At 40.1% G+C, this 27,857-nt stretch overlaps 1 protein-coding gene across 1 annotated transcript in view; it reads right to left on the bottom strand.

Moving 5' to 3' along the window:
- cpne2 (copine II) overlaps positions 1–27,857 on the bottom strand; it is a 42,457-nt gene that overhangs the window by 6,292 nt on the left and 8,308 nt on the right. The window contains exons 3-14 of the mRNA XM_031874324.1: positions 24,874–25,053; positions 24,513–24,587; positions 24,166–24,237; positions 21,866–21,949; positions 21,558–21,647; positions 21,061–21,159; positions 19,415–19,501; positions 17,339–17,398; positions 9,188–9,321; positions 7,323–7,377; positions 6,821–6,872; positions 5,280–5,413 (exon numbers count right to left, since the gene is read on the bottom strand). Of these exons, the coding sequence (XP_031730184.1) occupies positions 5,280–5,413; positions 6,821–6,872; positions 7,323–7,377; positions 9,188–9,321; positions 17,339–17,398; positions 19,415–19,501; positions 21,061–21,159; positions 21,558–21,647; positions 21,866–21,949; positions 24,166–24,237; positions 24,513–24,587; positions 24,874–25,053 (1,122 nt within the window). The remainder of the gene's footprint in view (positions 1–5,279; positions 5,414–6,820; positions 6,873–7,322; positions 7,378–9,187; positions 9,322–17,338; positions 17,399–19,414; positions 19,502–21,060; positions 21,160–21,557; positions 21,648–21,865; positions 21,950–24,165; positions 24,238–24,512; positions 24,588–24,873; positions 25,054–27,857) is intronic.

Genomic DNA, 27,857 nt, shown 5'->3' on the forward strand with positions numbered 1-27,857 from the left:
TACACACACACACACACGCACAAAGAACGTGCATAGGTTCTGCGCACTAGAATTGTTATCCTATGATAAGAACAACAAACATGAAGACACACGCTGACATTAATCGGAACAAAATCACACTTTTATGTTGCACACACACACGGGGAGGGCTCTGAAGCCTGTCTCTTTAATGTGCTAACAGCAGCGCTCATTAGAGAATCATTATAACACAGATAGACAGGGTCGCTCACACACTGGGACACGCACAAACTGCACTGGCCTGCAGCCTGTGTGTGAGTGTGTTAGTAACGGGAGTGTGTACACAGTTACACAGTCTGCCGTCGCAGGTTCTCTCATTATCTGAGGAACAGGAAGATTGAGGCAGAGCAGCAGCCGATTTGTGCAGCCTACCTACCCAACCCCTTACCCCAACACACACACACACACACACACACACACACACACACACACACACACACACGTCTAACCACCACCCCAGTATGTGGTCCACACACACTTCTGCCGTGGCTGTCACATCTCATTTCATTGTGTGTCACTCCTTCCTATGTTCCACCCCTGTTTGAACTCACTGTAATATAAAACAAGAAAAGGGCCTGCAATCATTTCCTTACAGAAACAAAAGGATTCTGGCACACAACACACAGACGAGTACAATCCTTTGTGTATTTTGCTCATGTTTTTGTTCTCCACATGGTGACAGGATACAATTAGGGACAAAAAGCACCGTGGGAGCATAATGATACCCAGCCACTGCACTCTCTTCAGTTAGGTAGGAGACGTGCCACTGGATACAGCACACACAAGAAGGCAAAATGTACCATTTGCTGAAAGTTTGGAGATCCGAAGCTCCTGGCAGTGTCACACATCTGTGCATTTTTTTGTATAAAAAACGCCAGCCGGAACATAATATTGAGCGTCACAGGTAATGTGACCCGAGCCTTGCTGCCTTACAGCTACATGATGTGAGACCGCTGTTTGTGCCCAAACTTGTCTCGTTTAAGCTGCAATGTATGGCACACAGTCCCAAACATGAAAATAACTTGAAAGGGACTGAATCATGGACGGTCACAAGCTTCATCCAGCTGCACAGCCTGCTATTTATTAAAGTATTGATGCTTTTTATTACAAAACGACTATTTGTCTTTATGTTGATAGCTCTGAATCAAAAACATGCAATTGGAAATTAAAATAGATAAACTGGCTTGAGTTGATTCTGCTCTTGCATCAGTGGGACTTACTGGTATGGACTTAAATTAGACTCAAAATGGTCACAAATGTGAATTACATGATCTACAAATGAAAAATGTAGAATTGTGCACAACGATTTGTGTGTATTTTAGGTTATTCACGAATGTGTGTTCCAATTTACACACAAATACTAACCGTATTGAACACGTATAAAACAGTTTTACAAATGCACACATCACATCCTGAATGAATATCAATATTTTACCAACAGATTTTCAACTTCACAGATCTGATCCCGTTCGCCTTCAAAAAGCTTCCTGTGTATACAAATGTCTAAAAATGAATTCAAAATAAATAACTTTTTTTGTATTTATTTACAGATTTTGAAATGTGTAAATCGTCTGAAATGCACAAACCAGGTTACATTCGCTTGAGGACTTTTGAGACTTGTTTCAGTTTCTACTTCTACACAGATCCTCAATTGCATGCTATGTTTAAGTGCTGGTGGAAAACTGGGACATGTGGGCAGATATGATGCTAACCGGCGCTACGAACTAGACAGGCCTATCTTGACATGTCATTGCAGGGTAAACACAGGTGTAATCAGTAACATAAATTACGGCCATGTTCCATTTAGGTGGGCCAAGGCCCTGGTATCGCGCATGCCGGCTCACTGGAATGACTGTGACACACTAAATAGAACGGCTTCTCAATTACTCCTGTGTTTCGCTGCTATGACCTGTCAAAATGACTGCTGTGTGAAGGGCCTATTGCTCATTCGACACTTCATTCCAATGAGAACACCGCATAGGTCACAGCCTGAGGAAAACTGTGTGACTTCTTACCAAGAAATGCTACCAAAATAGAAAACCTTCTTGGGCGTGAAACAGAGCCGTAGGTCTTTCTCTATTTGGATTTTATGTGTAGCTGCCTCGGATACATAATCCAATGGCCCACCAAATAGAAGCATATTATGCTGAAATCCAGTGGTTTTGACTTAAACTATACTCAGATCAAACAAGCTGAGCAGTGATTGGCTCTTCCTTTTTATTAAAAAGGCATTCTGAAGAGAAGAGATGACAGATGTGCCACTATTCTTATTTGTGATGTAGAAAGCTGTAAGCATGAATCACACCAATGTGAAAGGACCACAGAAGCTACAAAAGAGATACAAAGTATTTATAAAAAGAGGCTAGCAGCTACAGATTGTTTTATTATGATCCAACTAGGATCATAATGCTGGTAGAATCAAACAATTATTATTTATTCATAACGAAAGCCACCCACATATGATCAGCGGTAAAAAGAAATCACTCCGTGCTGGTTGTGCGATTGTTTTCCTAAAGGGATAAATTGCCGCCGGTTCGCAGAGCTCAAAGCTCAAATCATTTCAATGACGACCTTGGTAGCCGCTGAACTTTCAAACCAATGAGATAACAACTGCGTACGTTGTTGTTGCCTAGAAACAGTGAATAGCTTCCCTGCGTACTTTTCGATGACATTTTATACCTGCACTTTGCCTCTGCAAACATTTCTTATCATGTGAAGGCAGCTTAAGAGTCTACAGTCACGCTGGTGTCTCTGTGAGGCATTATTCAGGCACAACAGTGCTAAATGCTAACACAAGCATACCAACAGACTCACAATGACAATGCTATGCTGTTTAACGTGTTCTTCATCTTAGTCTAGCACATTAAACATGCTAACATTTTCATGGCAATCCGATAAATGCGATTAAGTAGTGGACAGATAGATGGACACGCCACTAGCATGAAAGAATCAACCACATGAGCGATTGGAGAAGAGAGAAGAGAAAACTACGGAGAAAGTGACATAAAAACAGAGAAAATGAGATGGAGGATGCTCTTCTATCATGCTGTTTAGCCCGAAAATGTGTGAAATGCCTGGTCAGTGTCTCAGCTGAAAAAATGTGTGATATAGAAGAAGAGAGGACAAAAGTTGTCACTCCAGTCTATCACCCTTCTCCCTGGCACTCTGGTCAATATGACAGGACTCAGAGCCAACAGATGCACACACTTCAGCCATCAGAGTAGATCAATAATGAGTACAAGCTGCCCTGACAGGCACTCACTTCTCACTACTGCTCCTCTACTATTGGTGAGTAAATAATACGATTCAGTGCCATGTTTGTGTTAAATTATCAATAGAACGATAATGATAACCAATATGTTTACAACCTTTGTCTGGGGGTGAATGTGAAGGATTTACATTGAAGGATTACAGAGACAAATGACGTCTTTGAAGGCGAAGAAGAAGAGAGGTTGGTGTCCTGATGCCTCAGAGGTAAAAGTAGGACTTTACAGTAGCTCATAGTTCATAACCGCTCATAACACAGAAACACAGGAGTCTAGACAACAAGCAGCCATAGAGGGTGAAGGATAAAGGATGAAAACGATTGCTGGACAGAACCCTCAAGGGAAATTCTTGGGTGCCAGTGAGAGTACACGATGGGAATCTCCAAATACTGATTTGAAAGTGGCCACTAGACAGGCTAAAGGTACAGCTGATTACAAAGTAAGCAGAATATCAGAGGATGAAAGAGAGGACATAAGCAGAGGGACCAGGTAGACCTTTAATAGTTGTTTGATAGCATTGAGAAGGGTAGAGAATCCTGTGAAGGGATGAAATGAAAGAGGGTAGTGGAGCATTATACAATCTGTTAGCTGTCAAATCATTGTTCACCAAGGAGACGAGCAGTAGTCTTTGAGCAACAAGAGCAGGAGGTAAAATATAACTTTGAAGAGAAAAAGAAGAGTTTGAGACACTTCACGTCATTAAATTTGCCAATAATTGAATGAATCCTACTATATATCCACATTCAGACAAATTTGTAGATGTCATATCTATTGTACTGTATGTATTTGTGCAGTTAAAAAGTGCATTAATTAATTTATCGGTGTCAATGGTATCAGGTAGCAGCCACTCTCAGAAGTAGCAAATACACCTTCGATTTTATTCAAAAGCCCAACACTTAGTGGGAAATTATTACAAAAAAGTAAGGGACACGGTATTATAGCTGCAACGATTAATGCACAAGCTGTCGACTACAAAATGAATCGGCAACTATTTTGATTATTATTCAATTGGATTGAGTCTTTACTTTCTTGAAGAAAAAGAGTCAAAATGATCTGAATCTAGCTTCTTAAATGTGAATATTTTCTGGTTTCTTTACTCTTCTATAACCCGAACCTGAATTTCTCTGAGCTGTGGACAAAACAATACATTTGAGGACGTCATTGAGAAACACCGATCGAGATTTTTCAAGATTTTTGGACATTTAATAGACCAAACAACTAATTGATTAATCGAAAAAACAATCAAAAGATTCATGGACAGTAAAGATGAGTGATGGTTGCAGCCCTTCACAGTATCACACCATATAACTTCACTTCACACAACCAAAGTGCACTGTCACAGTAAATAACTAACCACATGCAAGGACAAAAGTCAGGAGATCATCAACATTATTATTATTAAATTACTTTTTGCTAAAAACGAAAGATATGACAGCAATGGCGCCTGCTCCAACCCAAAGGAACAAAATAGGCAGTTTAACTGGGAGAAGCTGTTGGTGGAAGATGGTACAGGACAGGAAGCAGAAAGACACCTTGCTCCTGAAATAAGCCCTTTACAGATAACTGCAGCTCAAAGGCTCTCAGGGACATAACTGAAACTATTAAGGCTGATTTCTTGATCTGCACATTCATCCAACAGTTTAGTCGACACCAGCTAATCCACAGCAACTTTATCTTCAACTTTATTATCATCCCAAAGAAATATAAAAAAGATGCTACATATGTCTTTATGTCTGGATCATTGGCATGCGGACCGTTATGGGCGGGTGTGTCGTCAGAAAGAGGCTGACAGATTGTGATAAATGTCTGGCTCAGTTTCAGCATGGACTTGTAGCGGTTACTGGTTGTAGTGGAAACTGGAATACAGCCAGCAAATGTTTTACACACTGTATCATGCCCTTGTGTCTCATGATTCCTGTTTGCATTGCACAGGTTTAACTGCAGAATAATTCAAACATGGAAAGGCAGATTAATAAGTAGGTTGTTGCCACCTACCGCTGCTTTCTCTTGTTGAAGTGCCTGGGCAGCAAAACGTGCAACGTGGCTGATGATCGGAGCAAAGTTTGTTGGGCCGTAGAAACGGATGTGAGGGAGACAGGCGGAGTAGGCCTGGGCAATACCCTCCACACCTACACAGAGAAAGAGACAGAAAGAATTACAATGTTAACAAAGTGTTAACAAAGTGATGAGGGCAGAAGAGAGACAGCGAGCGGGGGGAGGAAGGGAGGTTTGTGATGGGGTGGGGAGAGACACATATGGAAAACATATCTTTGTCATATCTCTCAACTCATGTGAGACATTTTCTACCAAGGGCAGCAGCTAAAGAAAGTCATTGTTTCTCATCAGCAGTGCTATTTTAGACTCCAATCAGCTTAAACAACCAGACAATTAAATGTGTGAATGAGTTAATTTGCCTCCAGAATCAGTCACCTGCATGTTTCTTTGTTTTCTTTTTAAGGGAACTGGGAAGTCAACATTGCATCATAAACACAGGTTTATTTTTAAATATTTAAAATGTCTGTTCTCTTCATTTATATTTCAATGCAATACAAAAACATTATAAAATGTTTCAAAATACACTATAGCAAACAATTATTTTGTGCTTGCTCGGGGAAGATGTAGCTCTGGGCCACAAAGAAGCCAACAACCTATATGTTTAGATAAGGGAGAGTGTTTTCAGCTTGTGCTATTACAAATGGAATAGAGTTGAAAACAGAAAACAAGTCAGTATGTTAGTGCGCTACGAGAGCAGACAGAGGTTCAGTTGGTTCTTGCTAAAAGTTAAGTCAAGTTTATATGCAACAATATCACATACAGTGTTGCAATGGCCTTCACTCCCCAGCCCAATTTTCTATCAAGACAGATCTATAGAATGCTATATATTTGCTTGGCCAACACAGAAGTTAGCATAGTACTGATTCCCTCAAAAAAAGAAAAATAACGCCGGTGGGATTTGGATAATTGCAGAAAATAAGCTCTGTGGCCAACACAAGTTTGTGATCCATCTTTTGTTCAGCAAGACAACCTTCAAAAAAGTACACTTTGAAAACCTTTATATTTTTGAAGCAAAAATAGAATTGCCCGACGTAATAGGCTAACGTTAGGCTAAAGCAACTTACACCACTGTTGCATGACTTCAATGTCACCACCACAGAGCTAAAAGCAGACACGTGATAACGTGTAATGCCCCTGCAACCGCAGTAGTCTTATTAAGCCATCTGTTAGGAGCCACCTAAAGTAAAAGCTTAAAAATGTACAAGAGGGGTATTTACTGAAGCATTTCATATCATAGAACAAGGCCTTAAAATCAACTTGTGTTAACCACAGACCTTATTGCAGGCATCTCACAAAAAAAACATAAAAAGAAACACATTCACGGAAATGCAAATATGCTCATTTATTTATGGGTTTTGGGACTCATTCCTGCAGCACTCTAGTGGACAATATTATGTTTTTGGTATCTGTATTTACCGTGTAAATGTATATACGTTCGTATTTGTTCGTATGGTATCTGGGACTCGTGCACAGTAGCTCACCTGAACAGAAGGGGTTGGTGGGGTTAAAGTTGATGGCAAATTCGTGTGACACCTGAGGAGACAAGAAACCCACACGACAAACTTGATATTCTTCCTTCACTACACTGTAGAATATTGTTGAGAAAGACTATCCATCTCTCCCACACTTTCTCTCCCACCCTCCCATCCTCTCTCTCTCTCTCTCTCTCTCTCTCTCTGTACCGCTCTCTCTCTCTCTCTCTCCTTTGTCCTTTTCATCAGCTCAGTGCCATGGCAACACAGATGGGTTGACAGTTGCGTAATCATGTGAATATGCATGTATAATGCTTACAGTTTTATCTGTGTGTGTGTGTTTGTGTGTGTGTAAGTTTGCATGCAACAATCCCTCCTCTCGCTGTCACACACACACACACAAACATACTGTACATTTATGTATCACTCATACCTGTGTCTAGCACACATGCATGTACACAAACAACAACAACAACAACAACAACAACAACACAGACAAACACACACATACCTTCCAGTCTGGTGGGAGTTGAGCTCCAAATCCCAGAGCAGGAAACATTTTGTCACTGAGGAGGAAACCATGACAGCAGATTGGAACGTTAGTTAAACCTTTTTTTTTTTTTTTTTTTTTCATCCAAATTCAACAAGCTGGATTCAGACAGCAGAGGAAATCCTGTTACCTTTTGCACAAAGAAGCACATTCAAAGACACTAACAGAAAAACTAGCTGCGAGCTGGCAGAAAAATGAAGCAATGGTTTAAAATGGCTTCTCACTCAGAGAAACACCTTCTGTCTGAAGGGAAGGATACACAAAAATGATGTTATCTCTTTTGACTGAGAATGATTTCATCACACTTCAAAGTAACTGTTTAGACAAAAAAATGCATTTACATTATCTTACAAACGGCATAAAAATCTATGAATTATTGGTGGTCGTCAGTATGTTCTTAGTGACACAAACTTGGGACTTTACTTTGAAAAACAGTGAAGAAATAGATGGTTATGGTCAGTAGGCGATTTTTTAATTGGTCGTATCACGCCGCTAACAAAGCTTTGTCCCTAATTTGTCCTGAATTCAGACAGGCCAATCATAACTATAGAACTAGGGACGTACGGGGGTGCCAGGTTATTATGAATCCCGCTGCTCTTCTTGGCAAAATCCGCCCTGTGCAGCATTCATGTGCTGGGATTGGACAGGCGTCCATGCTCGCCAAAGTACTTGGAACCTGATTTGTTGAGGTCCTATGCCCTCTCCAAATAGGTTATCCTGACCCTAACTAATCAAGGCTGTGCCTAACCTTAACTAGTCGTCTCTTCCCCAACCAGCTACGCAGGGCGGGTCTTGCCATGAAGAGCAGTGGGATTCATAATTACGCAGGGATGCCACATTGGGCTAACATGCAGATTTATCATCTATTTTACTCTGAATGAGACCATCATTTAACTAAATGAACATCATGTTGTATAGACGACTTGAAACTAGCGATTGGGAACATAAACTCATGTTTACAATGTTTACTGAGGTAATAAATAAAGTGAGAAGGAGGGTCATTTTCTCATAGACTTCTATACAATGTGACTTTTTTTTCACTTCTGCATTGGCTTCACTTTTAAGACCAGGAGGTTAACACCTGAATAAAACATGTGAGTGCGAATCACATTCTGGAGCCGTTTACTGGCAGGAAGAGAGCTCCGAGATGATTTTTTTTACTTTGAATAGTGAGGGGACCGTGTGTGTAAGTCTGTTAGCACGTTAGCAGAGAAGCTGTAGCAACAACAGTTCAGCAATTAAAGACCGACTTGAGTTTATGACAAATCTGACAGAAGAAAAAGTCACACTTACAAATCTGTCTGCTACTTCAGCACCACGGACAGCTCCATGGATATATCAACACAGCACAGTGAGGCTGCTGATATTTCAGAGCCATGGTTGGGGCTATAGATTCTGACTTGTGCAACCCCCACAGATAAAGGATCAATACGTCAGAATGACTAAAGTAACATATTCAACTAAACAACCCCTCTGCCTCTGCACTCTCTCTGCTACTAGGGGATAGAGAGGGGCGATGGCAGGTTAACAAGGGACATGCATTTTGTCATTTTGCTATCAAGGGGGATGGCATTAATCTGGCAGTAAACAAGTATATGCTATGTAAAGATATGGTTGAGTATTGGTGTCCTGAGCAGAGAATGAAGTCACAGCCCATCTGTGTGTGCTGTAATCTGAGCTTCTCTCTGGTTTGTAATATATTGTATATGTATATACATATATATCAAAGTCCATATTTTTATTTTACTATAATACCTCCACAGGCTATTATTACTGGAGCTAACTTTTTGTTAGTCTTAACTGATTGGAAAGAAGAAGATACTCACGTATCATAGTCCTGTATGATTTGTCCCACAGCCAGAATGGCAGCGAGATACTCGTTGCTGCCCAATGGGTTAATGTAGTGGAGGGAGGACGGCTCTCGGGGGTTCCCATTAGATGCTGTGAAGTCTATACCGACCTATGGAAATACAGAGAAGTGACAGATTCAAAGTCATTTTAGAAACCTGCTGTGATGTCATATTTTAATGAGCTCAAGATACTGTAACTGTTGAGAGTCGTAGCCTGTCTTCTTAATTTCCTGCTCCACTACGCATAACAAAGCAGAATCACCTACAATAATGGAACGTTGGTGAATAAACACAGGCAGCAGCAGCAGCAGCAAACAAACAGGAATGGTTAATTCTCTTTTGACATTAAATAAAAATGTCACAGGAGGAGCCCAGTTTTATTGTTTTCCTTCTGTGCAGAATTGGGCAAAATGATTCATCTGGCAACTACACAAGCTGTGAGTTTTAATATTTCATTTTGTTCAACTCTACTGTATATTCGCTAAATGCGGGATGAGGAATTTAATGTTTTCTCTCATTGATGCCTCGATCAATTAGCTGGTGCCAGTGATGGTTTAGGTTTGTTTCTCTATTTAAAGTACGACCTCCCGTTCGACTGTGTCACGTCCTTGTCAGCGGCCCACGTTGATTCCAACCCGCGGCCCTTTGCTGCGTGTCCTCCCCTCTCTCCCCCCTTTCCTGTTTTTCATTGCACTAATAAAGACAATAAAAAGCCCAAAAAATAATCTTAGAAAATGCAGTTAAAAGTATTACGTAAAACTACTTTGCTACAACTAAATGCCTTGTGCCTTATTTATACTTCTGCGGAAAAGCTTGCGCAGAGCTGCAGATTTTTACAACAAAAACATCCACCTTATTCATTTGAGGCACAGGAGCTCCTCCTCCTCATCCAACTCTTCCATTATCATTTTTTTTCCAGCCATGGAGTTGTATTGGGTCAAAATGATATGTAAATATTGAATCAAATCAAAAACAAAACAAAGACCGCCTCACAAAGGATTTGAAAACCGCATGTCCAAAACAATCCAGTGCAGCACTGTGAATGCCTGAAGTCAGATTCACAGACTGCAGATTTGCCCTCTTTGCCCAAATAAACAAAATAAAAGTTCCAGAACTTTTTAGGAAGTTGAAAACTGCCTGTTGTGTAAGGTTTACTCTGCATGTTAGGCCATTTTGATCAGACAATGGTTACATGTCCTATGTTCACACTTTGAAAAAGAACACCTTCATAACTCAGATGTCACTGAAAACATAACATGTATGTTAAGGTTAAGTATGAAACACACACAGATGCTATCTTTAACAAACTGACTTTAAATACATTGTATTTTTAATGTTAAAGGAATTCATTTGTTTTACTTACATTTTCCTCTGAGGACGGATACAAAAGAAAATAGTGTAGCGCAGCTGTGTCTAAAAATGACAGAATGTCACACAGATGACCACAGGGTGATGCAGCGATCACATACTGTATATCCAAATACGAACACATGAACCCAAAGCATAAAAGGCACAAACACACACACATGGAGTCACACAGCCAAACATAATATGAGATTAATAGTGACAAGCTTTTCCTCAGGCGGTGAATAACGGCCTGTGTGCTGACAAGAACCCAACCCAGAAACTCCGCCTCCTTCCTATCAGCTTAAAGATGGTCTAAAGCATCTCCTTCTTTCTCTTTTAGTTTGGAGTGTTATGAAACAGCAATGTTCTGGTTCAATGGGGACAACGACCGAGGAAAGAGAAAATGGAGAAGCAGGAAGAGAGAGCAAAGGTGCTAGATCTGTGAGTACGAAATTGGGCAAATGAGGTAAAGAATGGAAGGAGAGAGAGGAGACAGAGCATAAAGAGCAGCAGGGGCAGCAGGAGTGATGGACACAGAGATGCAGGGTGACAGAATTAGGGTGCTGTTAGATATTTGGTATAGCATGTGTGTTAGTCCTGGAACGACACGTGTGAAAAAAGACCCATGTGGCATATTACTCTTGTTTAACTGGACTAGTTTAACAAGCTCTATGGCAAACCAAGGAAAAGCAATGACATACTGACAAATATGTTTGTCAGTATGTCAATAAGTTATGCTTTGCGTTATACAAGTCCATTTACCATTTGCCAAATATAGCTTATATTAGATATCTAGAAGTCAATCAGAGCTGAAACGATTAGTGGATTTATCGATTGGTTCATTGAAATACAATTATTAGGATATATAAAATACTGTAATGGGCATTTCTTCTAAAGTCTTATCGACCAAATGATTTGTTGATGAATCATCACTCAAGGCCTTACTGAGACAAGAATGGGACAGAAGTGAGGTCAGATTTACCTTGAGCGTTGACCACCAAAATCAAATCAGTTCATCCTTCAATCTAGGAGGTTTGTGCCAAATTTCCTGAGATAATGCGTTCACGACAACGGACCGCACACAGTGTCTGTCCAGCTTAAATGTAAAGCTAAAATACAGAGGGTGATACTTGGCGTGAATCATTCATTGCGACATTTGACCATTGCAACATTTGGGGGATGTCCCCAAACCCCCCTGACAAGCTCTGGTTTTGGACCTCTCCTTTCTAAAACACTGCTTATTAAAGCGATGTAAGCTCAGTAGTATCGTATATATAGGAGTATCGTAGAGGTTACTGTATGAAACAAACCCAGAATTATTTATCATAAACATACACAGTTTGCAAGCATACTGAAAATCATCTATGAAAATAAAATAAAATGTAATTACAACACGTAAAAATGAAAAAGTAAATTGTGGCTCTAAAATGTCTGCATATAAATCTCCATTCAATTTCCCCCAAAAAAGTGTTTTATTGGCCAACACATTTTTGTTCCTAACCTCTTGATCAATAAACAATGAACTACATGCATGCATGCATATACTATGCTAGTACACATGCATGAATGTGTACACTGCTGGGAAGGATATGACTGTATTTTTCATTTGTTCCTGTTGTTTATATCAGCAACGTCCATTTTTTATCCCTGGTATCCAATAATTTCGTCTTACTATGAACATGAAAATAATTATGCCGAATCTGTCAGTCAATGGCAGACAAACTAAAACGCCATTTTTCCTCCAGTGACCTCTCTGGTGACAGACAGTTTGATGGTTGTGAATTTGACAGTGGGAGATGACACCATTCTGTTTCCAACTTGTTCCTCGCCCCAAGCTATTAGTAATTGCTAACACACAAATAGACAAAACACAAGATGACAAACACACAGTTTCAACAAGCAAGTGCTCAGAATTAAAATGAAGAGGGGGCGACAGAACAGCATCTCATTACTGTACATTTCAGAGCAGCAATGTTGCGAAAAACGTCTGTGACTGAAATGAATTAGAGGGATTCCACTACTGCCAAATTACTGTCAAATAATTGACATACTGACAATCACATTGGAGTTTTCTCAGCTGTGCCGAGTATCAGCCAATTCTCACGCCAGGACCTCTCAGACTCATTTGCAGTTAAACAGCCAGAGAGATGGATGGAGGGGAGTTTGGATGGATGAGTGTGTTGGAGCCTGTGTGAACATCTTCTGGAGTAACTCTAAAAGTCTCACTCGAAGGTGTTCCCAGTGACAACTAGGTGCTGCTGTCCACTGCCAGACTTCTAATGTGGGTCTATTTATGGTCTATTGATATTTGTTCTTGTGTATTATTGGGTACTGTGTCCTCCATGACAAGTTGTATGCAACACACAACAGCCATTGCAAGTTTTGTTCTTTTTTTTAAAACAAAACAATAAAAATCCCAGTATAGTTCCATGTGTCATATGCAGTGATATGAGGTATAACAATGATCCTTTTGTATTGTGGTTAGATATTTTTACTGTCTTCAATGATATATCATATCATCTTGAAAATGGGCCCTTTCCTCAACTGTAGATAAAGCAGGCCTTTATCTGAAACAGCGTTATATTGGAGACATGTCTTTATTCCTAATTAAAAAGTATTTGATTGTTAAAGTATTTTAAGAAATCGAAGTATATTTGCTCAGAATTTAGTAAACTGATTGCCAGATTTTTAAAACTTTATAACTAAGTATTGACGTTCATATAGTCCCAAGAACCCAGCATGGTTCGATCTATTTATTGTTCATTCCTACAGCACTACTTCAGTTAGTACAACAACATAGTCATGCCATAACATAAACACTCCTCTTCTCACCTGCTAATTAAATGGAGTTGATTCTACTTTGCTGTTTTTCATTAAAACTCAAAAGGCACAATCCCTCCCTTAAGTGGTAGGCTTTTAATGTGAAACATCAGCAGGAAATTAGTTCATTGAAAGTAGCTGATCAAAAAAACAACAAAGTAGAAGTGACTGCAATCAATTAATGGGTGACAACCAAAGACTCAAGAGACAGATAAAAAAAAAAAAAATGAACGCAATCATTCATCTGAGGCAGAGATGTCCTCACTTCTAATATAGGTCAAGTTCCAAAGGTCTGGATCCTACAATTCCCATAATGCATCTTTCATTATTAGACCTTCCCTACCCTCTAAATGTTCATATCTGTCACACCTTTCAGTTTTTATTTGCAATAACAGAGCCAGAAACAATTACTATCAGGTACCAGCAGGCTTTGGGAATGATGAAACACAATCAAATATGTTGCCAACGTCGCATGGCCCTGAGATCTGAGAATGACAAATGATATCTAAACAGTGTCATAGACTACAGTAAAGAGAAGGCAGACATTGAAGAAAAAACAAACAGCTATTTGTCATAACTTATATCGTCTGTCAACAGCTGTGACGATGCTTGTCTGTTCTCTCATTCATTAACCGTTTGTTTTCACTATGAATCCACATGGACACGGGCACTACGCTCAACACAGCTCTGAATGATATCAAACAGAAGATATGAATAACAGCGTAATTCCGTTTAAATGAGTCTTTCACAAACAGCCCATCAGCAGTAGCAGCCTGTCTCTTTGTGTTGGAGTGTTTAACAGAGAAACGTTGCTCTCTCTCCTCCAGCTCCCACAGCCCCGAGGAGAGACTTTCCCTTCCTGGAGATTAGGATTAGTGCCATGCTAAGTCTGATTGAACAGCGCAAAACAGCTCTTTCTGCATGTGTGTGTGTGTGTAGTTTTTGTACACGGTGGCTCCTCACTGTATGTGTGTGTATTTAAAATGTGTGCATTTAAGTGTGCACGAGAGGGGAAGATGTCATCGGTGACTGAGCGTCTGCGTGAGATTATGTGTGCTTGTGCATGTCTAAATCAGTCAGTGTGTGTAAGCAGGGAAGGTGCACATTTGAAGATATTGTATATTTGTGTGCACACCTACAGTATAAATCTTGCACAGAGTGCAGAGGCACGTGTGATGAAATGTCCGTGGCAAGAAGATACTGTGTGTGGATTTGTGTGCCACACTCATAGTTTGCATGTAAAGTGGTCGTAGTGTGTAATAGTGAAAGCAGGAGTGTGGCGAGGATATCATATCTTTGTGCTCATGTATGTGTATGTAAATGAGTTTGTAAGCAGGAGAGAGGAAGTATCTGTGCTAAGACAGAATTAGGTGTGTGTATATATATATATGTGTGTGTGTGTGTGTGTGTGTGTGTGTGTGCATCAGTGAAAGAGCTGCAGGTCTGTGACAAAAGGCAAAAGATTAGGAGGGAGCAGCAAGGATTTAAGACTTCCCATTCTGCCTTAAATATGCTCATCTCACCACTACTAGAACAGGCAAATGTTCCCATTGCACTGAAATTATGCTCATTACATACAAGCAAGGTCCTGAGTAAATCAAACTGTCAATAATAACCAACACCCATTTGTAAATTCTACAAATTGTGATATTATTTTATTTTTTATTAACCCTGTATGTTCATCATCCTTATTCAAACACAGCAGTGAAATAAGTCCACGGCTGACAGCTATGAAAGTTGCTCAAAAGTTGCTCAGCTGTGCATGAAGCAAAAAAAAAAAGTTTGACTTTGGAGTTTAAAATTTAGATAAAATTACTCGGATCTTGAGGCAATCTTTCGTATCTGTGGAGCCCATAGAGGAAGCGCACTAGCGTTTCCTTTGACCTTTCCTTTAATTAACCTCCCAGCCGCTCGGTCCAGTCTCGTCTTAGGGCTCATTCACACATAAACAGAGGAAGTAACTCTGGATTGGGGTATTAGTGCAGGACCTGATCATTTAAATAAGGGCTTTTCATGTGTTCACTAAGAAATATATACACTGAGTTACAGATGTCTATTTCCCATTGTAAGTCTATGGGGAAAAGTATTTTTGGGCCCAATGGCATAACGTGATGGACCTTGGACCTTGGGACTTGGACCTTGCACTTGAAGTTTTTCAGTGCGATCTAAAAGAGAGCAGGCTGGATGTAGCGCATCCTAATGTCTGTAAAAACTTCAAAGGACATCCCCACTGGACAAGTCAAAACTCCACACTCTGGTTTTAACTTGTCATGACGAGTAGACCACAGCATGGACTAGAGGAATTACTACTACGTAAGATATTCAGAAATGAAGTGGGATCAGTTGATATTTGACCATTCGGTTACTCGGTTTGCAGCTTTACTAGAGCAGATAAACACATCGTTTAATCCATTCCTTACATTTTTGCTCTGGTGTTTTTGGCTTTGGAAAGGCCCCAAAAAATACATCAACCTCCAAACTCTTTAAATGCTGCTGTCTATCGCTCTTACTACACCAACATGTACGCTGCTTCATTGGGAGAGATCCAAAGCTTGACTGACCTGCCAGTTGCTAAGCAGTAAATGAACGATCGCTGTTTAAGTGGTCAATGTTTTTTTTGCTTTTTTTGTCTGCATCACGAATTTAAATAACCAAAAATAACTGTCACTTATTGATCACGGTGCAAACATTGTCATCCACAGCAAAGAGTGTGTGCAACACCCCTATGCTCTTTGCTTTAAAGCCTCATTTCCAACAATAAGATAAGGTGAAAAGGTGTGTGTGTGTGTGTGTGTGTTTGGATGCTCCCTAACAATGTCCTGAATTCAAGAGAAGATCTAGCAGCTTTCTGCCCCCCCCCCCCGGCAACAGAATACATCCTCCGACACTGACAGCATGTCTGCAGTCACCTCCGCACAACAACTCTCTTGTATCATCTGGAGCCTGGTTCTAGCTCACGAAGCTGGGAAATTGTTGTAGAGATAGAGAAGAGAGAAATGGACACTGTGTATGCACATATGTAGCATATAGCTGGCACAGGGTGTGTGTGTGTGTGTGTGTGTGTGTGTGTGTTCTCTCATTACCTCCGCCAAGGAGGTTATCTTTTCAGTTTGGTTTGTTTGTTGGTTTTTCACAAGGATTACAGAAAAACTACAGAATTAAGGGCGTAGCATAAAAGAAGAACCAAATTAAATTTTGGAGTGGATCTAACATTTTTTCACATAATTCTAATAGTTTGGGAAATATATCCAAACGCGTTTGGCTGCACTTGCAGATTTTCAATCATAACAAATCATAGAAGGACTTGACTATTAGCCTCAGGGGAGGTCTGCCCTTTCAGTTGTATATGGGCGTTAGTGTGCATGTGGTTTCAGAATTTGTGTACATTTGTGTGTGTGTGTGTGTGTGTGTGTGTGTGTGTGTGTGTGTGTGTGTGTGTGTGTGAGATTGGCTATTACAAATTAGGCCTCTTTAATCACTCATTCAGTTACGCACAAAGGTGCACATCACCAGGGACACACAAGACACTCTCCTAACAGCAGACCAAAATACAGTATGACGGTAAAATATCTCTTTCTTTACCTCGTTCTCTTTCTATCTACATATCTTAATCTCACACTAACTTATTCACCATTTCAAAACACACATTTTGTTCATCCACCGTTTTTTTCCTGTTGTCTTTCTGCCCTCCTGTTCTCACTATTCAACAAAAGCACCCACGGTTCAATGTTCCACAATACCCCATTACCCTTCTCTTCCCTGCTCCGCTCTTTTTTTCTGTCCCTCACACTTTTCCTTTCTGTATGTAAATGATCATGAGCCAACTGTAACCCCGGGGGATGAAAATAGAAAACCTGAATGTTTTCCATCTGTTTCCGAGAGTAAGGCATGCAGAAGCATGTATCTCATTACCACAACATTGCAGAAGCAGAAAAACAGGCAGGCTATTATTATACGCACCGTAAACATGAGCTGGCATCCTCCAAGTATGTAATCCAGAAAAGTGTAGTCTCTTGTAATCTAGAGAGACAAGAGTCACAGGGGCAGAGTAGGAAAACACTTAAGGAAAATAAATATAACCTGCAAGAGAGTATTGATTTATCAAGAAAAGGAGAGTAAGCATGTTAAACATTAGATTTAAATCATTAGACTGTTGTGGATCTCACCAGCTTCAAAACACTGTCAATTCTGCTATAAATATGTGTTGTTATTCTTTTACTTAAAGGGATAGTTGTGATTTTTTGAAGTGGGGTTGTATGAGATTCAACATTCAAGAGATTTATTTGCCATTTGCTCTGAAAAAAGTGCATTGGAATTATTTAAACAATGCTCACTGAGTCAGTTTAAAAGGAAAAACAAGAAAAAAGGCACATAGTTAGTAAGATAAATTAAATTAGATTAAAATAGCAGCATTTATAATGAGGTTCTAATCCAAAGTCAGTGTATTACCTACTGTAGACAAGGTTTAACATGCCCCCAGTTTGGAGAAGCAGACATGAGTACGGGTACAGAAGCTAATGTACCACAATTCGAGCGAGGCATCAAGCTTCAAACTACTGTTTTTGTAAATGGAGTCTGGAAGCTTTGAAAAGAGCATCAACGGCTTCAGTTCCCCGTCAGAAAAGTCTGTCTGACAGCAGGGTAAATGGATGAAAATGTTCTACAATTTACATTTAAACTGATTGATTTTTTTGTAGGTCGCTAAAATATGTTTTGCTGCTGCCCTCATCCAGAGGAGTACATTTCTTTGCTTTTGTGCTGGTACTCTAATCTGCTTCTCTAAACTGGAGGTGTGCCTCATACAACCCTACTTGAAAAAATCTGAACCGTCTCTTTAAAGCGCAGAGTCTGACTAATTGTCTACTTATTCTAACACTATAGACTATGTAGTAAACAACTGAACTAAACACATTTAAACAATATTTTAAATGACAAAACAACCCATATTTTTCTGATTCGAGGTACCACCAATGGAGCACCAATTATTATCTTGTCTAACCAAAATTTCTACTCCAATTACAATGAATATTTAGCATGGATTTTACTGTCATTAGTCTAATCCCTGCCCGACAGCCAACAAATATAATTACTGTATTAGCTGTTTCGTGCAAGCGCTGGGTGTGTACGTGTAAATTGCTTTATGTGTGTATGAACATGTCCGTACAAAGGCTTGTTCATGGTTGTGAGCATGAAAAGAAGAGGAAGGAAAAGAATCAATTATGAAAGCTCGTCATCATATGCACACAGCTCTAATGTCATTCCAATGGGAATCTAAAGACTCTGTGTTTCAGCTAAATGTGTCCTCTGTGGGGCTCAACGTTACCAAACAAATGAGTTATTCAGAGGGAGTTAAAGACACCCAATAAGAAGTGTGTCAGAACCACAATGGTTTAATCAAATGTTCTATTGAGTCGATGGTAGGATGGGTCATCATGAGGTGACGAGACGTGCAGAGATTTTTGTGGAAAGTCAAGAGAGTTCTTTTTTGTTTTTTAATTCATCCTGTTGATATTCTAAATGGGAATTCACCTTGAGGTAGCTTAAACCGGCATTAATTACTTTTGAAATTAACACTGAATTTAGAGCTGATACAATTAGTAGTCGATTGACAGAAAATGAATCGGCAACTAAAATTGAAAGCTTGAAAGTGGAACAACGCCTGTGTCCTTTTTTGGAGTGACTCTACTCTTAAATATTGAACATTACAGCAATTGCACATTAATTGGTGTAATACCTCAACTGTGGATTCTGCAGGGCGCAAACGCAATAAAACGGCACAGGGAGAGATTAAGTGGGAAATGTGCTTTGCATGTGATTCCACAGGTCTATGTGCCAGGCTAACTATAGAATAACAGTGAGAACCCAACCATCAGTCTTATGATATACACTATCTGCCCCAATACCAGCAGTCATCATTCAGAAGCAACCAAAGATTAAGATTGCAAAGCAAACATGGATGCTGCTGAAAAATGACAAGACCATCCATCTATCCATCCATCCATCCATCCATCCATCCATCCATCCATCCATCCTTACCTTACATGACTTGACAATGATGAAGCCAGAGTTCTTATAATTCTTCTTCTTTTTCTGTTTCTTGGGGTTGATGCAGTCAAACTCTACCTGAATAGACATAAATACAATTGCAGAGAATAAAAAAGATGACAAGCATTAGTATCAATGGTAAAAGTAGAGTTGACAGCACAGTTGTAAAGAATCGGTGAGATGGGGGAGAAATGAACAGACGACTGAGAAGCTGACTTGGATCTGCATGTATTCCACACGCCGCCTACAATAACTACAACCTGACAGTCAAACTTTGAGATGCATTAACAGCAAACTATTCTATAATGGTGTAGTTAGTAGTCTATGTGGGAACCCACATTTAAAACAAAGATACTGTTTATCAGAAACACTTTGTGAATTGATTTGACCTGACGAACACGAAAGAAAAACGACTCTTTAATACTGTAAGTCACACAAACACACATTAGATAGCAATACGTTTGGTGAAAAGATACATTTGAGACATGCAAACACACACACACACACATCCACACTCACACTACACAGCCTCACATGCCTTGAGTCAGCTGGTGGTTCATATGACAGGTAGCTCTAAATGCCTTGTCGTGTTACTAGGGCTCAGCAAAAGGCTGTTTTACATCTCAAACGCACCTCTCATTTTCTCATCCTTCTTTTCACACTGTCTCTCTCTCTCTCTCTCTCTCTCCATCCCCCATCTTGTTATTTTGTGTGTGTCTGTGTGTGTGTCTGAGTCCCCACATCATTACCACACATGAAGAGACTCAGTGGGAGAACAAGTCATGAGGCACATGCACACACGCAGTTTCACAAATTGACACACACACACACACACTTCCTCACAAACACACAGAGCTACTAATGAATAGACGTTTTTCTGATCCCTGCATCTTTAGATCTTGAGCATACCAGAAATGCAAAAGTGAAAAGAATACGTCTCAATAGTATGTATTCATTAGCAGCTCAGACTTAAGACCTCGGTGGCCATAATGTGTGAATGCAGCCATGCAAATCTGTGCATGATAATTCCTGCTTCACTGTTGACACATGCGACTCAATGCATTTAAACTGTAAATTAGCCAGTACGGGGCAGAGTTGTGGCCAATTCAGTATAGCTGAAAAAACAAGTAAAACTGCTATCCATTGGTTAATGACAGAGCATGATTCTCAATCCCTCTGTCTCAAATTCACCTTTTATGTTTATTGCAGAGCATTGACAAAATTGTAACACTGAAAAAATTAAAGTTACAGCAAACATTCAGGTTATCCAGGATTTAGCAATTAAATACAATTACATCCTGTCACGGTCTGTTTCTCTGTCCCACCTCTCCAGCCACATTCCCTATTTCCCAGGCCCCTTTATTGCCATTTTCCATCCATCCACCAGATGCCTACGACTCTCCTTCCTCATCACCTGACTACCCCACCCATCTACACACCTGTCCCCACTTCCATCATCTGCTCTGCTGCTCTGCCTTGCCTTGCCTTTCCCAACCATCTCCTCACCTGCATTTTATTCCCTCATCTGTGTTTGGGTCCAATCCCTGTTGCCTGAATTCACCCTGTGACAGATTACATTATATTGAACTAACAAAAAAAACTCACACTTAATCACACGAATGTCAAATATGTTTTACCTCCACTGAGGTCTGGGCTTCACTCATCTTGGCAGCTGTGGTTTGAAACTCTCCTATGAAGTCATGGCCTCCATCATTGTCATAGTCGTAACACAGGACCTGTCGTTGTGTAGAACACAGCACATCACGCCATCTCCTTTTACATTTTACAACCAAGTGGGTTAGCTTGTTTAGCTTCCTTTTGAGAGTCAAGTGGTTATTTCTCTGGTATTTTTGCCCTCTTTACACTTCTCCTTGCAGCTCATCCTAAAAACTTGCTATTCTAAAACATGAATAATTGGTGACATTCTACATGAACTGTAGCAATTTTGGGCTTGGACATGGACTTTATTATTTACTATTTGTAATAACAACACAGCATCTGATAATGAAACAACATGATCAGACTTTGATGCATTGGTAACTAGTGCATTAGCGTGCTACATCCTGTCAATCTGCACTGCTAACATTTAATAAATTCAACACCACACCAGTTTTGTAACAGATGAAACTCTGACCTTGATGTTTCTGTCCACATCTCCATTGCAGAGAGAAATGAGCGGCACAGTAAAAGGTTTCCATGCTGGATCCAAAGTGTTCTTTATGACCTGAAGTCACAGATAAAATGAAGAGGCAGCTAATCATTGAATTACACAGCAGCAGATGAATAATGCCGTTGTAGCCACAGCAGAATTACCAACACTTGGGGCTATAAAGTTACAGTGTATGACCTTCTGTAAGACCAGGTTTAGCTGACAATGACCACTCATGGTTGACAATAATGACAGTTAGATAAAGGTGCTTTTAATCCCCACTGATGACTCACCTCAGTCCTGTGCACCAGCATCCATTTGCTGTCTTCTCCCTGTTTGTGAAACTCCAGGTAGGGGTCTGACTTCCCAAAGAAGTCCTGCACAGAACAGAGAGTTTGTCATTTTAAGTCTTGTCCTGTTTTCTCCTAATTATTTAATATATACTGTATATACAGTATATATATAGTTGTGTGAAAAAGTGTTTGCCCCCTTCCTGATTTCTTATTTTTTTGCATGTTTGTCACACTTAAATGTTTCAGATCATCAAACAAAGTTAAATATTAGACAAAGATAACACAAGTAAACACAAAATGCAGTTTTTAAATGAAGGTTTTTATTATTAAGGGGAAAAAAAATCCAAACCTACATGGCCCTGTGTGAAAAAGTGATTGCCCCCCCCTGTTAAAACATAAATTAACTGTGGTTTATCACATCTTTGGAAAGCTAAGTTCAATTTCTCTAGCCACAGCCAGGCCTGATTACTGCCACACCTGTTCTCAATCAAGAAATCACTTAAATAGGACCTGCCTGACAAAGTGAGGTAGACCAAAAGATCCTCAAAAGCTAGACATCATGCTGCAATCCAAAGAAATTCAGGAACAAATGAGAAACAAAGTAAGTAAGTAAAGCCATTTCTAAAGCTTTGGGACTCCAGTGAACCACAGTGAGAGCCATTATCCACAAATGGCGAAAACATGGAACAGTGGTGAACCTTCCCAGGAGTGGCTGGCCGACCAAAATTACCCCAAGAGCGCAGCGACGACTCATCCAAGAGGTCACAAAAGACCCCAGAACAACATCCAAAGAACTGCAGGCCTCACTTGCCTCAATTAAGGTCAGTGTTCATGACTCCACCATAAGAAAGAGACTGGGCAAAAATGGCCTGCATGGCAGAGTTCCAAGACGAAAACCACTGCTGAGCAAAAAGAACATAAAGGCTCGTCTCAGTTTTGCCAGAAAACATCTTGATGATCCTCAAGACTTTTGGGAAAATACTGTGTGGACTGACGAGACAAAAGTTGAACTTTTTGGAAGGTGTATGTCCCATTACATCTGGCGAAAAGTAACACGGCATTTCAGAAAAGGAACATCATACCAACAGTAAAATATGGTGGTGGTAGTGTGATGGTCTGGGGCTGTTTTGCTGCTTCAGGACCTGGAAGACTTGCTGTGGTAAATGGAACCATGAATTCTGCTGTCTACCAACAAATCCTGAAGGAGAATGTCCGGCCATCTGTTCGTGACCTCAAGCTGAAGCGCACTTGGGTTCTGCAGCAGGACAATGATCCAAAAGACACCAGCAAGTCCACCTCTGATTGGCTTAAGAAAAACAAAATGAAGACTTTGGAGTGGCCGAGTCAAAGTCCCGACCTGAATCCGATTGAGATGCTGTGGCATGACCTTAAAAAGGCGGTTCATGCTCGAAAACCTTCCAATGTGGCTGAATTACAACAATTCTGCAAAGATGAGTGGGCCAAAATTCATCTACAGCGCTGTAAAAGACTCATTACCAGTTATCGCAAACGCTTGATTGCAGTTGTTGCTGCTAAGGGTGGCCCAACCAGTTATTAGGTTTAGGGGGCAATCACTTTTTCACACAGGGCCATGTAGGTTTGGATTTTTTTTCCCCCTTAATAATAAAAACCTTCATTTAAAAACTGCATTTTGTGTTTACTTGTGTTATCTATGTCTAATATTTAACTTTGTTTGATGATCTGAAACATTTAAGTGTGACAAACATGCAAAAAAATAAGAAATCAGGAAGGGGGCAAACACTTTTTCACACAACTATATATATATATATATATATATATATATATATATATATAGTTTATAGTAGCAATGGGAAATTGTTGTTGTTAGTTATATTAATGTATTTACTATACGAGGTGCTCTGCATTCCTGCAATGACTGTGCTATGTGTTTATCCTGGTGGTTTAACCAGAGGGTGCACAGCAGGCACACATCAGCATTGTTCAAATCACAATTCAAGCTGTGCTGTTTTTGACCCACTGTCATTCTTCCCTCCACCATACACCGGCAGCTACTCCATGGATTCAAGTATGAGAATAAACTGTTGTGAAAATAAATAAAGAAATCCTGCATGGTTTTCCTTTCCAACTATCTGTGCACCCGATTAGTTGGCAAACAAAGGTGAAGGGTGTGAAAACATGTCCTGTTTATTTGTGGGCTTACTGGGCTTTGCTGGTGTGTTCTGAAGCACTATGTGTTTCTCTAATGCACAGTGTGCATGTGTGCGTGCTTGCTTGCATCCAGAGTATGTGTGTGTATGTGAGTGGGTCTAACTGCCTACCTTTTTATCCAGTTTACGCCCACTCAGGGTCAAAGTGATGATTCTGTTGTCAGACAGCTCCTGAGCTGTTATCTAAAATAGAATTACAGCACAACATTAGCTGCAGCAAAAAGTACTGGCAACTATTAACATTCACATGGTCATCAGCGGGTACTGCAGCAGCAACAATCACAGAATCAACAACATCTTCATCATCGCTGTCTTCATCATCATAGACAATAGCAAACGTGCCATTATAGTGAACAGCAGCGACTGCATCCACATGACCAACAACCACTGATAATACGATTCAGTGTGTTTGTGTGATGGAGTTAAAGATACAGAGAGAGCGGCAGTATTATTCTCACCGTAATGGATCCTTTGCCAGCTGGCTTCCCATTGGCTAAGATCAGCGGTCTGTGAAGTTTCTTATTGGACACAATCTGATGGACAATTAGAGAGAGACACACAGGACGGGAATCAATTACACTAAGACGAAACAGAAAACTAAAGAAATGTGGGTTTGAACCACTGATCTTTATTCCAGCCTTTCCGACTCTCAACTTTGAGGAATGAATAGCAGGCTGAGTGAACTGATGGGGATCGAGACTTTGGGGTCGGGTAGCATAGGCCACATGAGGGTCAATACATTTCATGGCAACTTCTACTCTGCCATCCTATTTAATACAAAACCAACTTTGAACTGGGAAAGGAGAAATCCTTCCATACCAATCCCAGTGTGCAAATGAACTCTCCCAGGAAGTCGTGTTCATAGAGCTGTGTGGCACACTTGTCTTCATCGAAAATGGCAAAGCGAAGCTTCTGGATCTCCTCAAAGTGGTAGTCCACATGAAACTTCATCCCAAACACTGGGTTCAAGTTGTTCACGGCTGTTTCAGTGCGACCGAGCTAAAAGACAAGAAACAAGGAGAAAAACTTTTAAGACAAGAAATAAATCAAACACATGAACTTTAGTGGATTTAGTCATGTTCACTGAAAAGGCACCAATAAGGGTCCGTTTTCAGTTTGAACTTTTAACATCAAGCTGCCCAAGGACTGTGGATAAGTGATAGCCATTTAACTAAATCGGGCAAGTTTGTATCAAATAGTTTACGTTTACATGCACACTAGTGAACTGTAAATCGCATCTGGGTTGTGATAATATTTAATACATGTTTAAATGGAAAACAGAGTAACTTGGTTGTATCATCCAATGCAGGTTTGTCTCTGACTCCTTCACATCCACCATCTGTCTGTACCAGAGGTAGCCAACACGGTGCCCGCGTCGCCCGCAGGGACCACGTGAGTCGCCGGCAAGGCATGTTCTAAAAAATAGCACTAGTGTGTTTCCTACCATCATTGTTGTGGAAATCATTGTTAATAATAATTAACATTGACATGTGATCAGACACATCACATGTATTATTATTGTTATTATCAAAAGGTGATCTGTGCAACTTTGTTATTCAGGAAGCTTGTATCAAACAAGTAGCCCTTCGTACTATGTACCCTTGAAGTAGCTCTCAGTTTCAAAAACATTGGTGACCCCTGCTCTACTGTCTATACTGTACCATACTGTCATTTCTGTACCAAAATGAGTTGAGGATGAACACACTTTAGTCTCGGCTGCCTGGACTCTATACTGCATTTAACACTCTTGGATTAAACTTCTCCATCACCAGTAAGGAAATACAAGAGCAACAAAAGATGAAATGAATAAATAACTGTCCTTAAATACTCCACTACGCAATGTAATGCAGAAGCTGGTTATTACTGCTGAAACAACGTCCAGTGGAGCATCGTAACTGTATAAAAAATGCCAAGAGGTTAAGGTCAAGTAAATGCAATATCCTAACGATATTAATACAAAAAAACTCACTTTTAGCAGCTGTGTTTTAAGTCTCCAGTAAACCTGTTGGGTGCTTTAGTTCTCCACCAAGGCCTGAAAAACAATATAAAGAGTCTACAGCCATGCAAACAGCTCTGTTAGGCTCTATTTTTCTTAATATATCCATGGTGCTTGTACTGCCGTAATTTGAGCTTAATGCTAATGTCAGCATGCTAACGTGTCCTCAACGAGAATAACATGCTAACGTTAAGCAGGTATGGTGTTTTCCACGTTTGCCATCTTAGATTAGCGTGCAAACATTTGATAATTAGCATAAACAGCAAGTACAAATAAAGTTGACGGGAATGCCATTCGTTTTGCAGGTATTTGGTCATAATCCAATGTTTTAGAAACATTTAAATATTATTGTTATTATTTAAATACTAGCGGAAAAATCTGAGGATCACTAAAGTAATCACGATCCATCCTGAGGGCAATCCAACAATTGTTGAGGACAGTTGCTCTCTTTGACTCAATGTTAAAAATAAAAAAAAGTTATTAATGTTTTAACCCTAACTTCAATTTTCCACATCCTCAATGACTTTTCCCAGGTAGATCCAGCTTTGAGATACAAACAAGTGATGAATTATGATGGCCCCCAAAAATAACCCGGACAGCACACAGACAGATCACAGTGTGTGGGTGTCTGCAAGAGCACTGTGAGAGTCATGTTATTTGCTCCGGGTCCTCTGAACCAGGTGGTTGGATGACTGATACTCACTGGCTGAGCTACTCTCCACTCTGACTCACCCTGAACACAGTGCTTAGTGTGTTTATCCAGCATTAGACAAGGTCAGTATACGTCTAGCCTGTCACCACTTCTGAACTGAAGTGAATATAAAAAGCATTTTTGAATGGTCATTGCACTGATAAACCGGAGATGGTGGCCATGCAATGTCAACACTAAACTGCATCTGTGTCCTGCTGATTAACAAGCACTTTGCTTTGTTTGTTGTCATAATATTACAGTGTTTGCTGATGTGGCGTTTTAATGCTTGGAGATAAGTGTTGCTAAATTTAAGGGAGCTAAATTTGAACAAGTTCACACGCAGAATAAAGTGCTACATCTTTGGTTGGTGACGCCAATACATATTTTCAAAATGACTGGATGGATTGCCATGACATTTGGTACAGACATTGGAGTCCCCACAGGATGAACTGTATTTACTGTGGAGATCCCCTGACTTCCATCTAGTGCCACCATCAGGTCAAAAATCACTTTGTCCAAACACCTGGAAAAAAGAATGACATTCCCATCATCCTCGGCTGTACTATAGGTTTAGTGCTGAGTTGGTACTTGATTCACCAACTTCCAGTTCGTGACCCATGAAGTGGACACTCACTCTCTCACACACAGGGCAATGTCATGATAGCTGCTTACATTGTAGATGCTCTCCTCCCACATTCATCTTTTTTTTCATGCATTCTTTTCTAATCTTCCTCAACTGTGGAACATATAAATCAGTTTGTCCTAATGAAGATGTCCCGAGGCAGCTGACAATCTCCACTGTTGTTTGATATGATCACTTATCAGTGTTTTCACAGTATGCGGTAGTAGCAAATAACTGTATAGACATAAGGTACCTCTATAAATACGCACCTTCTATTAATGCTTGTATCCAAATATCTTACGTTTCTCTGACTCGGGATTGTTCTTACAAAAGAACTGAGGAGAGACAGGCTTTAGACCCACAGTACTTCAGAGAGAAAAAGGTTTTTAACTTCAGCCTGCTAACAGCACTTATCCATCTGTCTGACGCATGGGAAGAGAGCAGAGAGTACGGCTGCACTTTTTGGCTTAAAAACTGATATTGGTGGGTCATCA

Source organism: Anarrhichthys ocellatus, unplaced genomic scaffold, assembly GCF_004355925.1.
Source record: "Anarrhichthys ocellatus isolate YVR2014 unplaced genomic scaffold, GSC_Weel_1.0 scaffold80, whole genome shotgun sequence".
NCBI lineage: Eukaryota > Metazoa > Chordata > Actinopteri > Perciformes > Anarhichadidae > Anarrhichthys > Anarrhichthys ocellatus.